Raw genomic sequence first — 18,862 nt, 5'->3', positions numbered from 1 at the left:
TCTTGCACAGATGAATTTGGGATGGGATTAACAATACCTGGTTGAAACCAGGCCAGGTTTCCCAATCCTCCCATTGGTAGGACTACTACTAGTCCCTCCAGCTTGCTCGTATATATTAAGCCTTAATATCAATCCCATCAAGGCTCCAAGCATATTAGTACTCCTCAAACAAGGCTCCAAGCAAATTAGTACTACTAGTCCCTCCAGCTAAGTTTTTAATGGTAAGCTGGTAGTCTAAATTTGGACATTCGAAAGCTCAACGGAGTTGGAAGGAGCGCATGAGGAATCATGGTAATTTGAGTTCAAGTGAACGAAAAAAGCACTGCAATGCAATGAACTCTCTCTCTCTCTCTCTCTCTCTCTCTCTCTCTCTCTCTCTCTCTCTCTCAAAATGGCCAATAGCATCGGATCAAATGGCCCTAGGATTGCTATTTAAATCTGGTATCGATTTAAAGCTACGAGTGGTACTACTAAAAAAACGTAAAAGATCATGGGCTTTAACCATGATTCTATGATCAGGTCGTTATTAAAAGTCAAAAGATTCAATCACGATTTTTTCCGGTGATCAATAGTCTGTTCAAAGTAATAATAATAAAACCAAATAAGCATGGTTATACAAGACATAATAAGATCACACTTTGACATAAGACTTTGGGCCAATTGGAGGGGTTGTCCCGTCGTTAACTTCAGGATTTCAAAATTAGTCAAAGTGCATGCACACACAAGCTGGTCTAGGCATCCGATCATAAAAAATAAAAATAAAAAACCTTAGCTTGTAATTTCATCAAAATACATGAGAATAGTTAGTGGTGTAAATTCTCTTTTAGTGCAAGTAGGATTTAAATTTGTGTGAATAAAAAACCCCGTCTACAATCATTCAAAATGTGCAAGTGGCACCTAGGCGGAGTTGAATTCCCACAAGGGTCATTTACGTGTAGCACTGTAAGCGAACCGAGCAGCTCACGAGCTCTGCTCGGTTTGGCTCGTTAAGGCTCGGCTCGACTCGACTCGGTTCGTTTAGTAAGCGAGCCGAGCTTGAGCTCGAGTTTTCGGCTCGTTTACAAAACGAGCCGAGTGGAGCTCGGCTCGTTCGACAAAAGCTCAGCTTCCACTCGGCTCGTTAAGGGATACTCGACTCGATTAAAGAAGCTCGTTTAATAAATGACTAAGCTCGGCTCATTAGGGCTCGCCGAAGCTCGGTTCAACTCGGCTCGTTTACACCCCTACATGTTGGTAAGCCTTGTTCAATTTGGTTTTTAGAAAAAAAATTCCTACTCAAAAAATACTCATTAATATTTCTACTTCTAATTAATCATTACTCTCCACTCATTACAACTATCTCCGATTATTATTTTCATTTCTCTTTCCATTTATTACCCCTACTTTCAATAATTATTCTATTTTTCTCTCTAGTCATAATCCCAAAAAATTTCTCAAAAACATATCCAAACATAGCATTAACCAATTGGGGATATTCCGTCTCAAATATCCTTTGTGACTTCCTCTCAATCCCACATATGCCTCTCCACCTCCACTTAATAGATATGATCCCTTTGTTCTGCTTATATATATTCCCTCCCTGTCCATACACTAATTATCTCTTTGTTTGAATTATTTTGAATAAATTAGCAACATCACCCCCGAGTTATAGAATATCCTCTCATTTTGGAAAATTACAAAATACCCTCATCTCATAACAAATTACTCTTTTTTTGTGATATAGCCGCTAGGGAATTCAACAAAATCTGTCTGTCATCATCAAATCCTACTTATAATAGACCACATTGTTCTTTTGTAGCTTGTGAAAGTCTACAAAGGTTATGAAAATAGCCTTTCACATGCTAAGAAAAATAGGTTAACTAGTCCACTACAATTAGAATTTGATGATGGGAGACAAATTACATCAAATTTCTTAGCGACTACATCACGACAAAGTAGTATTCATAATGAGATGAGGGTATTTTGTAATTTTCCAAACGTGAGGGAATATTTTGTAATTTGCAGAAACCTTGGGGTGATTTTGATAATTTAGCGTCTCTCTTTTTCTTTTTCTTTGGGGGCGACTATTCGCAGCCTCGTATTTTCTCTCATAGCCCGTTAAAAATTTTCAATTATACTCGACAGTTAGTTACCAAAATTGAAATACATTTTCAGCATACAATTACCGAAATATAATATTTTTTTCAACAACTATTTACCAAAAATGTATGTTCGGCAGTTGTTTATTGAATGTTAAACATATTTTCAACATGTAGTTACCGAAATATAATCTTGTTTTCAACAGTTATTTACCGAAATGTTATGTATGATTTTCAACAACTATTTACCGAAATGTAGTGGGCTAAGGGAGAAAATAAGAGGCTGCTAATAATCGCCCCCTTTTCTTTTTTGGGTTCCTCTCTCTTTCTCTCTGCCTAACTCCTTTTTCATTTTTTTTTTCTTCTTCTCTAATTACCTTATATTCTTTTCTTCCTTTTGCAAAACAACACTTTTGTCCAAAATGCACAAATTGTTTGTTTGTGCCAATCCCAGTCACTCAAGTGGATGGTTTTGTTTAATTGATTCCTTCTAAGGTATCTGATGCCAGAAGAATATATAATGCATATTTACAAGTTTTTTTTTTTTTTTTTTGGGGGTAATATGGTGTTGCATGGGCATTGCATTATTTGATGAAAAGGAATCAAATATCAGGCCGGTCTTCTTCGAAAGCAACTTCACTAGAAGATGGATACAATACTTCCTTATCTTTTTTTTTCTGGTGGCATATTTGTGGCACAATATTCCACCTCTCCAATTATATCTCATATACTTTTCTGGAATTGGAAGTAAACTTAGTGGCGCCCAAAAGAGTGTTCACATCTACTAGTAATTCGGTAGTGATCAGCTAGCCCAGAAATAGGCTACATCTATATGGATCTTTTCAGTTTTTCTTTAGCAAGAATAGTTTATTTGGTGCTCAAAGCAAGCTCGTAAGATGAGGTCCTATATATTTTGGAAAAAAAATAAAACTTTTAGTGATAAAATTAACTACAAAATAATATTACTCCGTTGATTATAAAATATATAATTTATTTCTGGTGATTTATTTGTAATTGATTATAATTTTATAAACCGATATACCACAAATTGAGCCTCAATACTTTTTGGGAATTTAATTGATCAACGAAAAACTGAATAATACTCTTGAGTTGTTACATGTGATATATGTTGAAATAAACAGTAAGCTTGATTGGGTTTGTGGATTTAATCTTAATTATTGGCAGCCTTTGTGGACTTTGTGGAATGGATGAGGCTCAGCCGAATTCGTGGAATTGGCAGCCCACGCTTGAAGACTTGGAAGCCTCGCATGGCTATGAACAATTGTATGAGTTCCTCTATAAAATACAGGTTGTATTGAGAGAGAAAGTGTGAGTGGAGTAAGAGAATAAGAGAGTTACAGAGAGAGAAATTCCTCCTCTTTGTATGTTATTTTCAGATTGAATGAGTTCAATATATGTGAGTGTGTTTGTGCAATTCTCTTGTGAGTTTCATACATTATAAGTGTGTGATCAATACTCCTCCACCCAACAAAGTGGTATCAGAGCCCCAGGCTCATCCGTAAAAAAAAAAAATCTCTCACAAAAGAAAATACCTTCGGTATTCTACTGCTTGTGTAGCCCGCCCAGAAAGCAATTCACTCAAAATCATATTTTTGAGTTCAAGATCGTCTCAGCCACACCAGTCGGTCGCCATAAAATCCAGCAACAAAAACGAGCCGCCTCTTGTCCAGTCGAAACAACCACTGGGTTGAAGGCCAAAATTTCGAATTAATCGAAAACTTGTTTTGACACATAAACGAGTTCTTTGGACTCAGAAGTTCACCAGGGATTTTTCCGTCGCCGAAAAAATTCCGGTGTGGCCCTCACGCGCTGCTCGAAGAGCTGTTATCCAAAATTGCAGAAACAAAAATCTTATCCAAGACTCAAATTGATACCTGAGTCTCGTGCATCTCGACGATACGAAGAGATTTGTGCAAGACCCATCTTGAACGGAGGTGTACAGAGGTTGCAATTGCCGTTCGACGGAGTTGCGGCAAACACGCGTCTCTGTTTTTTCCTTGAGAAGAAGACGGAAGAAACAGAAAAGTTATAAAGGGAAAAAGAGGTGGTTGATTGGGATCTCAATTATTACAAACCAAAGAGGTAGTTGGTTGTCTGATCCCATTACTCCTACCGAGCTACTTTCCATAAAAGCTGGTCCACCGAAGGTTCAATTGCAGTCTAACTCCTGTACTTTTGAAGTTATCTAGTCAAAGTTCAAAAGTTGCAAAGATTTCACTTTGACCCCAGTAAACTAGATTCCATCATTTCTAGTTTCGATGGCTAATGGAACATCCCAAGCTGTTATTCCAAAGCTCACCAAGGACAATTATGATAATTGGTCCATCCAAATGAGAGCACTGCTGGGTGCTCAAGATGTTATGGAGATGGTAGAAGAAGGTTACGATGAACCCGCCTCAAAAGAAGCTGAAACAGCTTTAAAGGAGGAACAGAAGACCACACTTCGTGCCGAGCGAAAGAAGGATTGCAAAGCCAAGTCCATCATCTATCAAGGACTTGACGAAGCCACATTCGAGATCATCGCTTCCGCCAAAACTTCCAAAGAAATTTGGGAGAAGCTGCAGAAGACCTACAGAGGTGCTGACAAAGTAAAGAGGATTCGCCTTCAAACACTACGAGGTGAATTCGAGTCTTTACGAATGAAATCCTCAGAATCTATTTCTGAGTATTATGCTCGAATTATGGTGGTTTCAAATCAAATGAGGAGAAATGGCGAAACTCTCACCGACACGAGAGTTATAGAAAAGATCTTGCGATCTTTGGATCGCAGATTCGACTTCATCGTTGTTACGTTAGAAGAACTTAAAGACGTTTCAACCATGTCTATTGAAGAGCTCGTGGGTTCGCTGCAAGCCCACGAACAGAAGTTGCACAGAGACGATGATAGAGCCCCGGAACAAGCTCTACAAATGAAGTTATCCCTCAACGAAGGAAGGTACGAGCAAGGGGGGACATCTCAGAGGGGACGAGGCTATGGTTCCCATGGAAGAGGCTCTAGAAATTCAAATTCCAGAGGCAGAGGTGGCAGAGGATTCTCCAGAGGAGGGAATCAAAATCATGCTCCAAGAGGAGGTGGTCGAGGACAACAAAATTATGCTCCAAGAGGAGGTGGACGAGGACAACAAGGTCATAATCCACGAGGAGGAGGACAAGGCAGAAGAGGCAGTTACAACAATCGTTCGAACGTTGACAAAAGTAACGTTCAGTGTTACAATTGCGAAAAGTATGGCCACTATAGCAACGAGTGCCGGGGAAGATCAGCATCAGATCAAGTTGGCGAAATAGCCAACTATGCAGACAAGGAGCCATCAGGAGGAGATTCAATGAGTCTCATGGCACACAACCCAATCGAGCAGGATCAAGGTACATGGTTTCTTGATTCTGGAGCCAGTAATCATATGACTGGCTCAAGGCAGCTTTTTACTGAACTTGATGAAAAGGTTCAGGGAGATATTTCTTTTGGTGACCTCTCTAAAGTACCAGTTCGAGGGAGAGGTGATATTATAATCAAAAGGAAAAATGGAGATCATGCATTCATCTCTAACGTCTACTATGTTCCAGACATGAAGACTAATATTCTTAGTCTTGGACAATTCCTTGAGAAAGGCTATCAAATTAGCCTGAAGGATATGCAGCTGACGGTTGCGGATGCTCGAGGGAAGCTGATAACTCGAGTAATGATGGCGAAGAACAGGATGTTTCCGCTAACTGTTCTTCATGACACGCCAAAGTGCCTCAATGCCATTATCAATGACAAAGATTGGATATGGCATCTCAGATATGGGCACCTCAACTTTGAAAGCTTGAAGCTGTTGGCGAATAGGAAGATGGTTAAGGGCTTACCTCATATTCAACGTCCAAATGAGGTATGCGAAAGCTGCATTCTTGGCAAACAACACCGCAATAACTTTGGAAAGCAAGTTGATTGGAAAGCATCTATGCCTCTCGAGCTAGTACACACAGATGTTTGTGGTCCATTAAAGCCAATCTCAAACGGTCAGAACAGATACTTCCTCACGTTTATCGACGACTATAGCAGAAAGACGTGGGTATACTTTCTGAAATTGAAGTCAGAAGTATTTGAAAAGTTTAAAGAGTTCAAAGCTCTTGTTGAGAAAGGAAGCGGCTACCACATTAAGACATTGCGGTCAGACCAAGGAGGAGAGTACACTGGAGATCAATTTGAGGGATTCCTTAGGCAACAAGGAATCAGACACCAGTGCACACCTGCCTATACTCCTCAACTAAACGGTGTAGCTGAGAGGAAGAATCGCACCATTCTCAACATGGCTAGAAGCATGTTGAAAGATAAAGACATGCCCAAGAGATTTTGGGCCGAAGCAGTTCAGTGTGCAGTTTATCTACTGAACAGGTGTCCTACGAAGAATGTGCAGTCGAAGACACCACAAGAAGCATGGTCCACTCACAAGCCAGGTGTGGGTCATCTCAGAGTGTTTGGTTGTATTGCCTATGCTAAAGTTCCGGAGGCTAACAGAACCAAACTCGAAGACAAAGGAGTTAAGTGTATCCTTGTTGGATATGGTGACAGAACGATGGGATACAGGTTGTATAATCCCATCACTCAGAAAGTGATTTTCAGCAGAGATGTCATTTTCGAGGAAAATGAATCCTGGAGCTGGGGTCAAATAGAAGCTACCAAGAATATGGAGCTAACACTTGAAGATGAAGAACAGGTACAAACCAAAGATGTACCTGGTAGACCAGAAGATCAACCAGCATCTTCCCGTGGTTTCTCTTCACCACAACAAGGTGAACCATCCTCACCAGTTGAACGAGAAATTTCAGACATGAGGCCCAGAGGAATTCGGAACTTGAATGATCTGTATCAGAATACAGATCAGATGGATGCAGATTTTACCATGTTCTGTCTGCAAATCAGTTGTGATCCAGTTAGTTTCGAGGAAGCTACCCAAGAAGGAAAATGGAGGAAGGCTATGGATGAAGAGATTCAGTCCATAGAGAAGAACAAGACTTGGGAGCTGACTAACCTCCCAAATGGTCACAAGGCAATTGGAGTAAAGTGGATCTACAAAGCTAAGAAGAACGCTCAAGGAGAGGTTCAGAGATACAAGGCAAGGCTTGTAGCAAAAGGATACAAGCAAAGAGAAGGCATCGACTATGGCGAAGTATTCGCCCCTGTTGCCAGGATGGAGACAATCAGGCTAATGATCGCATTAGCTGCTCAGAAGAGATGGAAGATCTACCAGTTGGATGTCAAGACAGCATTCCTGAATGGATTTCTAAAAGAAGAAATCTATATTGAGCAGCCACTTGGATATGTGAAGAAAGGTCATGAAGACAAAGTGTACAAATTGACGAAGGCGCTATACGGGCTGAAGCAAGCGCCTCGTGCATGGAATACCAGAATTGATAAGTACTTCCAGGAGAATGGATTCGAGAAGTGCCCCTATGAACATGCACTCTATATGAAGAAGGAGACTGATGGAAGCCAGCTGTATGTATGCCTCTACGTTGATGACTTGATTTTTACAGGCAACAATCCAGCCATGTTTGAAGCATTCAAGAAGACAATGTTTCAAGAGTTCGAAATGACGGACATCGGACTTATGGCTCACTTCCTAGGCATTGAAGTGACGCAAAGTGACGAAGGAATTTTTATCTCCCAAAGCAGGTATGCCATGGAGATACTGAAGAAGTACGGGATGGAGACATGCAATCCTGTGACGACTCCAGTCAACAGTGGACTGGAACTGAAGAAAAGTGATACTGGGAATGTTGATCCAACCTATTTCAAAAGCTTGGTTGGAAGTCTGCGATATCTAACCTGTACTAGGCCAGACATACTCTATGGTGTTGGGCTAGTCAGTCGATACATGGAGACGCCAGATCAGTTACACTTGTTCGCAGCAAAGCGGATTCTCCGCTACATCAAAGGAACTCATAATGACGGACTATTCTATCAGTCAGGCGGTGACCTGAATCTTTCCGGCTATTCAGATAGCGATTGGGGAAGAGACTTGGATGAAAGGAAGAGCACAACAGGGTTCGTTTTCTTCATTGGAGATACTGCCTTCACTTGGACATCCAAGAAGCAAGCGATTGTGACATTGTCATCTTGTGAAGCTGAGTATGTTGCCGCTAACTCAGCTGTCTGTCATGCTATATGGTTAAGGAATGTGCTGAAGCACTTGGGCTTTCTGCAAAAATTGCCCACAGAGATCTATGTCGACAACCGCTCTGCAGTTGCGCTTGCAAAGAACCCGACTCATCATGAAAGAAGCAAGCACATCGATACCCGCTACCACTTCATCAGAGAGCATGTAAAAGCAAAGGAAGTGGAGTTAGTTTCTTGCAGGACATATGATCAAACAGCAGATATCTTTACGAAGCCCCTCAAACATGAAGCGTTCGTCAAAATGAAGACAATGCTTGGAATGAAGAATCTCTGAGAATCAAGCTTAAGGGGGGATGTTGAAATAAACAGTAAGCTTGATTGGGTTTGTGGATTTAATCTTAATTATTGGCAGCCTTTGTGGACTTTGTGGAATGGATGAGGCTCAGCCGAATTCGTGGAATTGGCAGCCCACGCTTGAAGACTTGGAAGCCTCGCATGGCTATGAACAATTGTATGAGTTCCTCTATAAAATACAGGTTGTATTGAGAGAGAAAGTGTGAGTGGAGTAAGAGAATAAGAGAGTTACAGAGAGAGAAATTCCTCCTCTTTGTATGTTATTTTCAGATTGAATGAGTTCAATATATGTGAGTGTGTTTGTGCAATTCTCTTGTGAGTTTCATACATTATAAGTGTGTGATCAATACTCCTCCACCCAACAATATACGCATGGTTAATCACACTATTTGTTATCATCTAAATTGTTGAAAAGGTGATCTGATCGAAAAACTTAACAAATCAAATATCAAGAGAGGAATGGAAAAACTACAAAATAAATAAATTAAGTCGTATTTGTCCAAAAGCCTACTACAGGTTAAACATATATATACCTTCTCTAGTATTTTTTTTTTTTAATTCTATCATAGATGCATAGAAAAAGTAAATGGTTTTGACAAAAAAACGAAAACAAAATAGGCCAATTTAAAAAAGAAACGAAAAATGTTGTTGTGACTTCGTGTAATCTATACCAATAAAAAGTGAACTTTTTTTTTTTTTGAACGGCAATAAAAATTAAACTTATCTAAGCAAAAGACTTGAGGTACATGGCAAAAACAATTCTATTACGCCGTTCAAAAAAAAAAAAAAACAATTCTGTTACGTAAAAGACTATAGGTGCATAGAAAAAATTGTTCCGTCAAAATTCAAACCACTCACCAGTTTTTTTTTTTATCGACAACAAAATTTTATTAAAACTCGACAAAGGGTACATCGAGATAGAGGTCCATGCCACATATAAGTTACATGCATGACTTACATGAAGCAAATATAAGGCAAAGATAAGCTTACATCCAGTGAAAATACTGAATACAAGGAAAAAGGTTAAGACTGAAAGGCATCCACAAACAACTCCACCAGTTGCTTCTTCAAATTCTTCCTATGAGTCAGCTGCTTTCAGCAGTAAACCTATGATAGATTAATTTAACAAACTAAAAGGCCACATTTGACAGTACTATAATGATCTATATAATTTGTACCCAACTGTGGGAGCCCTTGTTCCTGGCAAAATTTTAGAGGCATAAAGCGACCGCCATTGTAGTCTTTTTGCCTCAAGCAACACGAATTTTAGCATCCTTCCACGGAAGAAAAATGGAAAAAGTGTTAAGAGTTAACTATTGTGTGTGGACTGCATGTGGAGAGAACAATACTAGTAGAAGAATAAGCATATGCCTGGCTGATAGACCCCCACGAAGAAAAGAAAAGACAACCAACCAAAAGCCACCAGTACCCGGTACCCCCCATCCACAATTCTAGTTACAAATTAGTTTCGAATATTTTTCATTTTTATTCCAATTTCTAAAACTGTAAATCTTGGCCTTTAAAAGGTGGCCAACTTAGCCTTTTTTCAACTCGGTTTCGAACTGCAAATCCCCGAAACCATACTCTCTCTCTCTCTCTCTCTCTCTCTCTCTCTCTCTCTCTCTCTCTCTCTCTCTCTCTCTCTCTCTCTCTCTCTGTGTGTTTGTGTTGGCATGATATTATTATCTTTGAGTACACTTCATATAACTGAATATCAAAATTAGCTGTTGAAAAGAACGGGGCGGGAAGGGAGAGAGATGGCTGCAGGGAACGAGTGGATAAATGGGTATTTGGAGGCGATTTTGGACGTCGGAAATAATAGTAGCAAAAGCAGCAGCAGCAGCAGCAACAATATTTTTGGGGTGAAGAATATAATTAGTGGTAGTAATATAACAAAAGGGATTGAAGAGACAAAACTGAAAATTGATCAAGGATTCGATAGTACTAGTATTGGTGATGAAGATCACAAAGATAAGGAAGTGAATGATCCTCAGAAGCTCATCAGTCCCATTAAGTACTTTGTTGAAGAAGTTGTTAATTCCTTTGATGAGTCTGACCTCCACAGGACATGGATTAAGGTACGTACGTACATACTTCCCTAGGTTTAGTTGCAGTCAATATTATTGATATTGAATTGTATATTTTCCATTCACACAAAATTTAGAAATAAAAATAAATAAATAAAGAGCTTTGTGCTATTTGATCAGTACGTTGGCTTTGGGGGTGTTAATTACCCAGGTTAGCAAAGAGGTATTACAGTCAAGAGCTGTTGGGCCCGGAGTGCCCCCATAGATTTGGTTACACAATGTCACTCTCTGCGATCGCTCTTAAACCAAACTTTCGAATGCGGTGTCGAATGTTATAAAAGATTCAAATTGAAGCCCTCCCTAATACCAATTGGTTTAATTAGGAGAGATGGTGAAAAAGCGGTCCGATAAGTAGTACCAAAGCCAAGCAATCATGGGTTTGAGTTGCAGGAGCGTCATCGTGAGCGAGAGGTTGTTGGAAGTGTACCCATAGATTGGTTACACAATGTCACTCTCTGTGACCGCTCTAAAAACAAACTTGTGGGTGCGATATCGAATGTCATAAAAACCTTAATTGAAACTCTCCCTAACACCAATTGGTTTTGGGAAAAATGGTAGAAAAGTGGTCACATTTTTGTAATCTTTCCTCGATCTTGTCAACAAAGGGTTGGCCAAGTAATTTTGGCATGGGACTTAGGGGTTTGGTTCCTCCTAAGGTCTTAGGTTCAATTCTTCTTGTGAACAACTCTTGGGACACATCACACTAAGAAAATCTCCCCTCCTGTCCGGCTCCGCAATAGGTAGAAGAAAAAAAAGAGGATTATCACACGTTGGTCGTCCTCTCCTCTATACTTAGAAAAATTTAAAATACAAAAGACACAGAAAAAAGAGCTTCAGGCTACCTGATCAGTTGGCTTGGGGGTGTTAAAACCAAGTTAATTATACCAAAGAGATTCCATGGTTAACATGCTTGTAAAATCTCCTTCTCAATCAACCCTCTGATTTTGTTTTGTTTTTTGCTTCTCATGAAGAACTTCATACAAAGAGTTTGATACAGAGAGTTTTGTTAATGCCAAAACTATTTTCGTTAATGTCGAAGTCTGTATGCATAAAATAAAATAAAAACGTGTACCGTATATAAGGTAAAAGACTCTTATATACACTAGAGTTTTGATATTAACAAAAATTGTTTTGGCATACAAATACATCATAAAGTTAATTTACAATTAACATAAACCCAAGGTAGGCAATTTCTAAGTAAAAGCGATCCGTTGGAGCCTTGGAGGTAACACTTTAACCATAGTCAAATAGAAAAAAGTTCCATCCACCTCAAAGTGGATCCTCGAATATATAAGCTGAGAATTTCATAATGTTACTTGACCTACTGGAAAAGAGAGGCACCATTAATGTGGATATTAATATGCCAAAATTGATGCTTAAGGGAGAACAATTTCGTTCACGTCCCTCGCCTTCGATGAGAATAACTTTACCCACATCCGGTGAGGTATATGTCATGTTGCAGGTTTCCGATTCGGTAATCAGAAGTACCGCTATTACTTTGTATAAAATCATTTGTTAGAAGACCATGCAAAAATTTAGCTCATTCGAGTTATCAAGTAGCGGAAAGCATTTGATAAAAATTCTAATTCTTGGGTTTAATTAGAAGTGGATAGAACAAAATCTAACTTTTTGATTGAGTTGTTGCCAATCCAGTTGAGTTGAATTTTTGCGAACTCTTTTGAGTTGAATTCCTTTATCACTCTACTGAAAAAAAAGAAAGAAAGAAAGAAAGAAAGACTAATTCCTGTGGGAAACTAATTCGTAGTGAGATAGTGAGAAGAACAAGTAAAAGAAAGAATTCAATGATATACACCAAATTTGTACTTAAAAAACGAAAAGGAAAAACGTTTAAGGGGTGTTTCCCATAAATTAAACGAATGTTTTCTTTTTTGTCGTTTTTTTCTCAATTTTTATTAAATTTACGATTTTGGATTATCATTTGTCTTAATGAGATAAATTTAAAAAGTATAAAAAAAAACATGATCAAAAGAAAAAAAATTAACTTAAGACGAGATGTTTTCGAAAAAAACTCTGAACTTTTTATATATACCATCGGCCCGCCCATAGTTAACAGCCCATGTTCTTGGTCGTCTTTCAAAAAAAAATATATTTATATGTATTGTAAGTATCTGCACACTTATAAACGTATATATATGCGCAACCAGATCAACTTTTAAATTTTCAATTACGGTTGGAGCCGCGCTAACTGGTCCGAACACTCTCTGTTGTCACCATAGAAAAAGGGACTTTTCAATCCAAAACAGTAAATCTATTACTAGTACATACAAGCTTCGATTACTATGCAAAAAGAAATGAAAGTGGGAAATAACATGCGACAGTGTAACACACCCAAGAGGTTTGCGTTACATAGTCGGGTTCATATACTAGCCTAACTGTAGGACAGTTCCTCAGTCATAAATGGGGGGGAAAAAAACATGTGACGGTGTTTAATTTTGTTTTTGGTTTTTTTGGGTAAGTAACGTGAGTTGATGGTGTACACAATTGAATGTGACAGGTAATAGCAACAAGGAATTCTCGTGAACGCAACAACAGACTTGAGAATATGTGCTGGCGTATTTGGCATCTCGCCCGTAAAAAGAAGCAGGTCTCTATCTATCTCTCTCCCCCCTGTGTGTTTGTGTTTATAAGGATATATTGGAATAGAATCACGTGGACCGGACGGCTTTACAGGTCGATTCCATATTCATTACTAGCTCATTTTGGATGTCATTAATCTTGAGAAGGATTAGAAATGCGATGCTATATTTCGTTTATTCCTACGTTTGGAACGGACTAAAATAAGAATATGACTCCTGATAACACATTTAGCTAGGAATCACATTCTCAAACTAAAAAGTCGATTTCTCCCATCCCTTGAGTAATCCTAAATTCATGGCTCAATCCATAAAAGGGAGACGTTTGAACTTAGTAAATTTCTAAAACAACTGATTCTCGAATAAGAATACTGAATTAATCCAAACATCGGAATAAAATTACTCTGATATTGAGGAAATCAAATTAGTATTCCTACTGAAGATTACCGGCATCCAAACATAGCCTTAATTTAAATTTGTGTAGCCCATCAAATAAACCGTCCACACAAAAACATGAGGGATATCATTGATAGCGATAATGTTACTTTTTATAAAGCAGTTTTGCATATGTTCGATTCCATGTCTAATACTTGTGTATTTTTCACTCGTAATTTATGTCGAACAATTTCTAGGCTGAGTTGTTCTAGTTTAATCGGAGAACGGGGAAAAAAAATTGAACTTTTTTATTCTTTTTTTTTTAACGGCAAAATAACATTTTATTAATTATCAAAATACGTCATGGGCCATCATTTTCCCAAAGTTGGAACTAAAGCAAAGGGACGAGCCCAATGCAACACCTAAGGGCCAAATAAACCCAAATACACAATAAACAGCACAGAAAACCCAAAAGGCCTAAAAGCCTAAATACAACAATGAAAGCCCAACCCAAAAGAAAACCTTAAACCTAACCCAAGAACCGCCTCCACCTGCCACAGACAGCGCAACCACCACTGCCAAAATTCACCACCGACATCCACCAAGCCACCACAGCCACCCACGGTGAAGAAGACCGAAACCAGCAAATCCAAACTGTCGTGAAAGCTGCACCAAGCTGTTAAGTGAGAACCGGGCTGCCCAATGACGGCCATGGTGGGAGCCAACGCCGACCGCTCCATTAGAACCCGAAAGGGAGGGACTAAATTATTATTTGATTGATGACAAATGAAATTCTTTTTAGTAGGTTTATGTATGTATTGTTTCTTTAATGTTGTCATTTTAGTTTATTAAATAGAATTGTAGATTTTGAAACGTAAAAGATGCTTCTGCCTAAAACATTTTTCCTCCAAAAACAAAAGGGCTTTTTACCTCTAGGTCTAGAAAATAAAAAGCAATTCCCACAAGGTTTCCTCTAATTAATGAAACACTGAAATCCCCTGAAAGTGCCTAAACCCTAGACAAAAGGGCCTACATTTTCTTTCCTTTGCTTTCTGAGATCCCTAAACCTTTTCCAGGGAGTTGACCACAGAATCACAAGAAAAGCTACTCTAGTTACAAAATGAAAGAGTAAAGTGGTAGTGGAAGTTTCAATACCTGATGACAGAGACAAAGCCAAATTTTTGCTTAGGGAGAGCGAATATACACAATCTAAATTTTTTTTTGTTATAAATTTTTTTCCCCATGTAAAAGTAGGGTTTTTTTTAAATGTTGTCACCACCCTCTGGCTCCATCCTTGCTTGATGATCACTATCAATAGGTAGCTTAGCCACCAAAATAAACAAAAAATGCCAAAATTGGGTTTCACTAATGTGATAAACCAGCAAACTAGCTATAATAACACAAACAAAAACAAAAAAAAGCACAAGCAATTAAGGTAGTAGGTTTTTAAGGCATGAAACATGACAAGAAAACTTATATACCGTCTTTGCAGATAGCTTGGGATGATGCACAAAAACTTATGAAACGAAGAATTGAGATTGAAAGAGGTCGTAATGATGCCGCAGAAGACCTTTCTGAGCTTTCTGAAGGTGAGAAGGAGAAGAGCGATGCTAATCAGGCTGAGTCTCCACCGGACAAAATTTCAAGAATCAACTCGGACATGCAAATATGGTCTGATGACGACAAACCTAGACACCTATATATTGTCCTGATCAGGTACTGCGCGTATCATGTTATGTAGGTTTATTTACAATCCAAATACAAGCTAACATAAGAAATAAGAATTAATACAATCGTGTCATATAATAAACAAATCGGTTGTACAGAACATGGAACTAGAATGAATGGTCAAAATATAGGAGACAAAGAAACACGCAAAAGATGTGGAAATTAAGTGCATAGCAAGTTTGACTGTTTGAGTCATGGCACCAGCATTTTCCTAGTTGTCTTACAACAGTTTTTCTGCAGTTCTATCACTACGTACCTCCTCTGCGGTTCAAAGTATCAAAATAATTCACTTATTTCTAAGTGGCCTATAATCTGTAAACAAATTACTTAGGATGATGAATGGTCTATAATTGAAGAAATGTTCATTACGCTGTGGAACTATTCACAACAATAAATGTGTACATGCAATTGTACGCTACAGTTATGAAGTTTCTAATTTCATCCATGAGTCAATGACGCGAATTTCCTTCTGCTATTTTCGATTCTTTGTTCTGTTAAGGTTAGTGAAGAATGAAATTATATTCTCCAAACAAAAAACGAATATTTCTGTAATTGACCAAATAAAAGGAAACAAAGCATGAGTCACAAAAGAAGTATATGCAGAGATGGTGATTGCAATAGAGTGGCTCCGAGTTTGATATCATGCTTATCCTTTTATGTAGTTTGCATGGGTTGGTGCGTGGAGAAAATATGGAACTCGGGAGAGATTCAGATACTGGTGGTCAGGTAGTAACACGGTAACAGTATGCAACATTCAAACGCTATCGCTATTGCTATCGCTATCGCTATCGCTATCGAAGACCAAGCCCTTAAAATTATTCCATTGATTCCCACCAATGAGCTACACTTAATAATTACCATACCCATAACTGTCCCACTTTTGCATTTCTTTCTACACATTGCTTACAATTTGTATGTATGTCCCAGGTGAAGTATGTCGTAGAGCTTGCTCGAGCACTAGCGAATATGAAAGGTGTCTATCGTGTAGACCTTCTGACAAGACAAATCACCTCATCAGAGGTCGACTGTAGCTATGGTGAGCCCATTGAAATGCTGTCGTGCCCACCCGACGGCACTGGTAGTTGTGGTGCCTACATCATTCGGATCCCATGTGGACCTTGCGATAAGTAATCACATATACTTGCGCTCATTTCTCTAATCTATTAGGGTGTCTTCAGAAACTAAGGAAAGAAATAGAGAGGAAATAAAACTAATAATTTTCCACCATTCCCTTGTTTGGTTCCTTGTTTGTTAGTGCAAAGAAAAATCCTGAAATAAGTAGAGCGTTATTTACCTCTGAAGTTTTCCTGCCTTCTCTTTCTCTTTCGCTTTTCTTTTTTTTTTTTGGCAAGTTACCTTTTCATTTTAATTTTCGTCTTTCTTAGAATAAGGAAAGGGAGCCATTCTGTTCTCTTTTGATGTCTTGTTCTTTTGAAAGACCTAAAGTGAGAATTTAATAGTTATCCAAAAATTCATCTCCCACTTACTTTCTCTTCCCATTCCACAAGTTCCAAACATGGCCTAAGTTTAATCCACACGTAACTTTTATCACTATTATGGAGTTTATGTAACTAATACAAAACCTTCTCATCAAGTTCGTCCCACTCCTAGAGCTCTCCAATATACCCAAAACGTGTATCTAACTTTGAAAACACCCTGGCAACAGGTACATTCAAAAAGAGTCACTATGGCCTTACATACCTGAATTTGTTGACGGGGCTCTCAGTCACATCGTCAACATGTCAAGCGTTCTAGGGGAACAAGTTGATGGGGGAAAGACGACATGGCCTTATGTGATTCATGGTCACTATGCTGATGCAGGAGAGGTTGCAGCACATTTGTCCGGGGCCTTGAATGTGCCAATGGTGCTAACAGGACACTCCTTGGGGCGGAACAAGTTTGAACAATTACTTAAACAAGGGAGGTTGTCGAGGGAGGACATAAACTCAATGTACAAGATAATGAGGAGGATAGAAGCCGAAGAGATGGGGTTGGATGCTGCTGAAATGGTGGTAACTAGCACTAGGCAAGAGATCGATGAGCAATGGGGTTTGTACGATGGATTTGATATCAAATTGGAGAGGAAGCTTAGGGTTAGGAGAAGGCGTGGTGTGAGTTGCCATGGGCGGTACATGCCAAGGATGGTGGTATGCACAATCTCGTTTTCTTTCTTATTCTCATAACCTAAGCATGAGTTCTTTATCCTGATCATTCACGAAACCAGGTTATACCACCAGGCATGGACTTCAGCTATGTCACACCACAAGATTCACTGGAAGGTGATGGAGATCTAACGTTGTTGATTGACTCCAATAAGACTCAAAATAAAAGGCACATGCCTCTGATATGGTCCGAGGTCAGGCACCCTTTTCTTTCCATACTTGCATATAGTATCAGTCATTGGGAATGATTCTGATAACGTGAAAGATGACATCTTCATTTCTAAATTTATGAATGACTACTTCTAACCTTTCTGCTATACTCTTTCAGATAACAAAATTCTTCACAAACCCTCACAAGCCTATGATCCTCGCATTGTCTCGTCCAGACCCCAAGAAAAATGTGACCACATTGCTCAAGGCTTTTGGCGAATGCCAACCACTCAAAGAACTTGCCAACTTGGTAAAATTACATCCCACTACAATATTCATCTTTTATCTACAGATAATATGTCTAAGCAACATTCATGGATGATTCTAAATCACTATTGCAGACCCTAATACTCGGTAACAGAGATGACATTGAAGAGATGTCTAATAGCAGTTCAGTTGTTCTCACAACAGTACTGAAGCTAATTGACAAGTACAACTTGTATGGTATGGTAGCATATCCCAAGCATCACAAGCAGTCTGAAGTTCCTGAGATATATCAGCTAGCTGCTAAAACGAAGGTAAAATATGCTCACTAATCTGCCTCTATACATATTATACCAAGCCTTAGAAGGCATCACCAAGTTAGGTTCTAATGAAAGGTGGACTGTTGGTACTCATACAAGCCTTGACATAGATATCCCAGATGGGATGATCCATGATAATGTCAGGTCTGCAATTCATTAGCCTAGACCAACATTTAACAAGTCACTAACTATTCAAGTTTCCCTTTCAACTGCACCATAATACTGCTAACAGTAACACTTCTCTGGTGGATTTATCTCTTCAAGGGAGTTTTCATCAACCCAGCTCTTGTTGAACCATTTGGTCTCACACTCATAGAGGTTAGTCACTACCTGACTCACTCACCTGCAGAATGCATTTAGAGCTTGAAGTTCCTTTGAACTACCACAGTTTTATATACCTCTATTTCTTGCAGGCTGCTGCTTATGGTTTGCCTGTTGTTGCCACAAGAAATGGTGGGCCTGTGGATATTATCAAGGTAAAATTGGAGAGAATTTACATTTGTTCAGTCGCTATGAATGCCAAGTCTACCAAATCTGGCTAATTCCTGGGCCACAACCTAATAATTTGAAGTTTAATGGGTACATGAACCCATAGGCTGAGGTTCTACCCTCATGATTACCCATTAACTTGG

General features: G+C 38.9%; 2 protein-coding genes across 3 annotated transcripts in view; one reads left to right on the top strand and one right to left on the bottom strand.

The window, feature by feature from the left end:
• Window positions 1-10,103: 10,103 nt before the first annotated feature.
• Window positions 10,104-18,862, top strand: part of LOC131315550 (sucrose-phosphate synthase 4) — a 10,498-nt gene continuing 1,739 nt past the window's right edge. The window contains exons 1-11 of one of the 2 annotated variants that reach the window (XM_058344658.1): window positions 10,104-10,628; window positions 13,153-13,242; window positions 15,099-15,322; window positions 15,997-16,060; window positions 16,262-16,461; window positions 17,001-17,481; window positions 17,559-17,690; window positions 17,825-17,956; window positions 18,048-18,224; window positions 18,495-18,548; window positions 18,644-18,706. In XM_058344658.1, coding sequence (XP_058200641.1) covers window positions 10,308-10,628; window positions 13,153-13,242; window positions 15,099-15,322; window positions 15,997-16,060; window positions 16,262-16,461; window positions 17,001-17,481; window positions 17,559-17,690; window positions 17,825-17,956; window positions 18,048-18,224; window positions 18,495-18,548; window positions 18,644-18,706 — 1,938 coding nt within the window. In that variant the 5' untranslated portion in view covers window positions 10,104-10,307. The remainder of the gene's footprint in view (window positions 10,629-13,152; window positions 13,243-15,098; window positions 15,323-15,996; window positions 16,061-16,261; window positions 16,462-17,000; window positions 17,482-17,558; window positions 17,691-17,824; window positions 17,957-18,047; window positions 18,225-18,494; window positions 18,549-18,643; window positions 18,707-18,862) is intronic. The other variant, XM_058344659.1, reaches the window with a different exon arrangement.
• The window catches only part of LOC131315551 (uncharacterized), a 24,311-nt gene continuing 20,391 nt past the window's right edge, over window positions 14,943-18,862 (bottom strand). Inside the window, exon 13 of the transcript XR_009196815.1 lies at window positions 14,943-15,302. The gene's annotated coding sequence lies outside the window, so the exon portion shown is untranslated. The remainder of the gene's footprint in view (window positions 15,303-18,862) is intronic.

This window comes from Rhododendron vialii, chromosome 2a, assembly GCF_030253575.1.
Source record: "Rhododendron vialii isolate Sample 1 chromosome 2a, ASM3025357v1".
In the NCBI taxonomy this organism is placed as follows: domain Eukaryota; kingdom Viridiplantae; phylum Streptophyta; class Magnoliopsida; order Ericales; family Ericaceae; genus Rhododendron; species Rhododendron vialii.
This window is presented reverse-complemented; position numbering and strand designations above follow the sequence as displayed.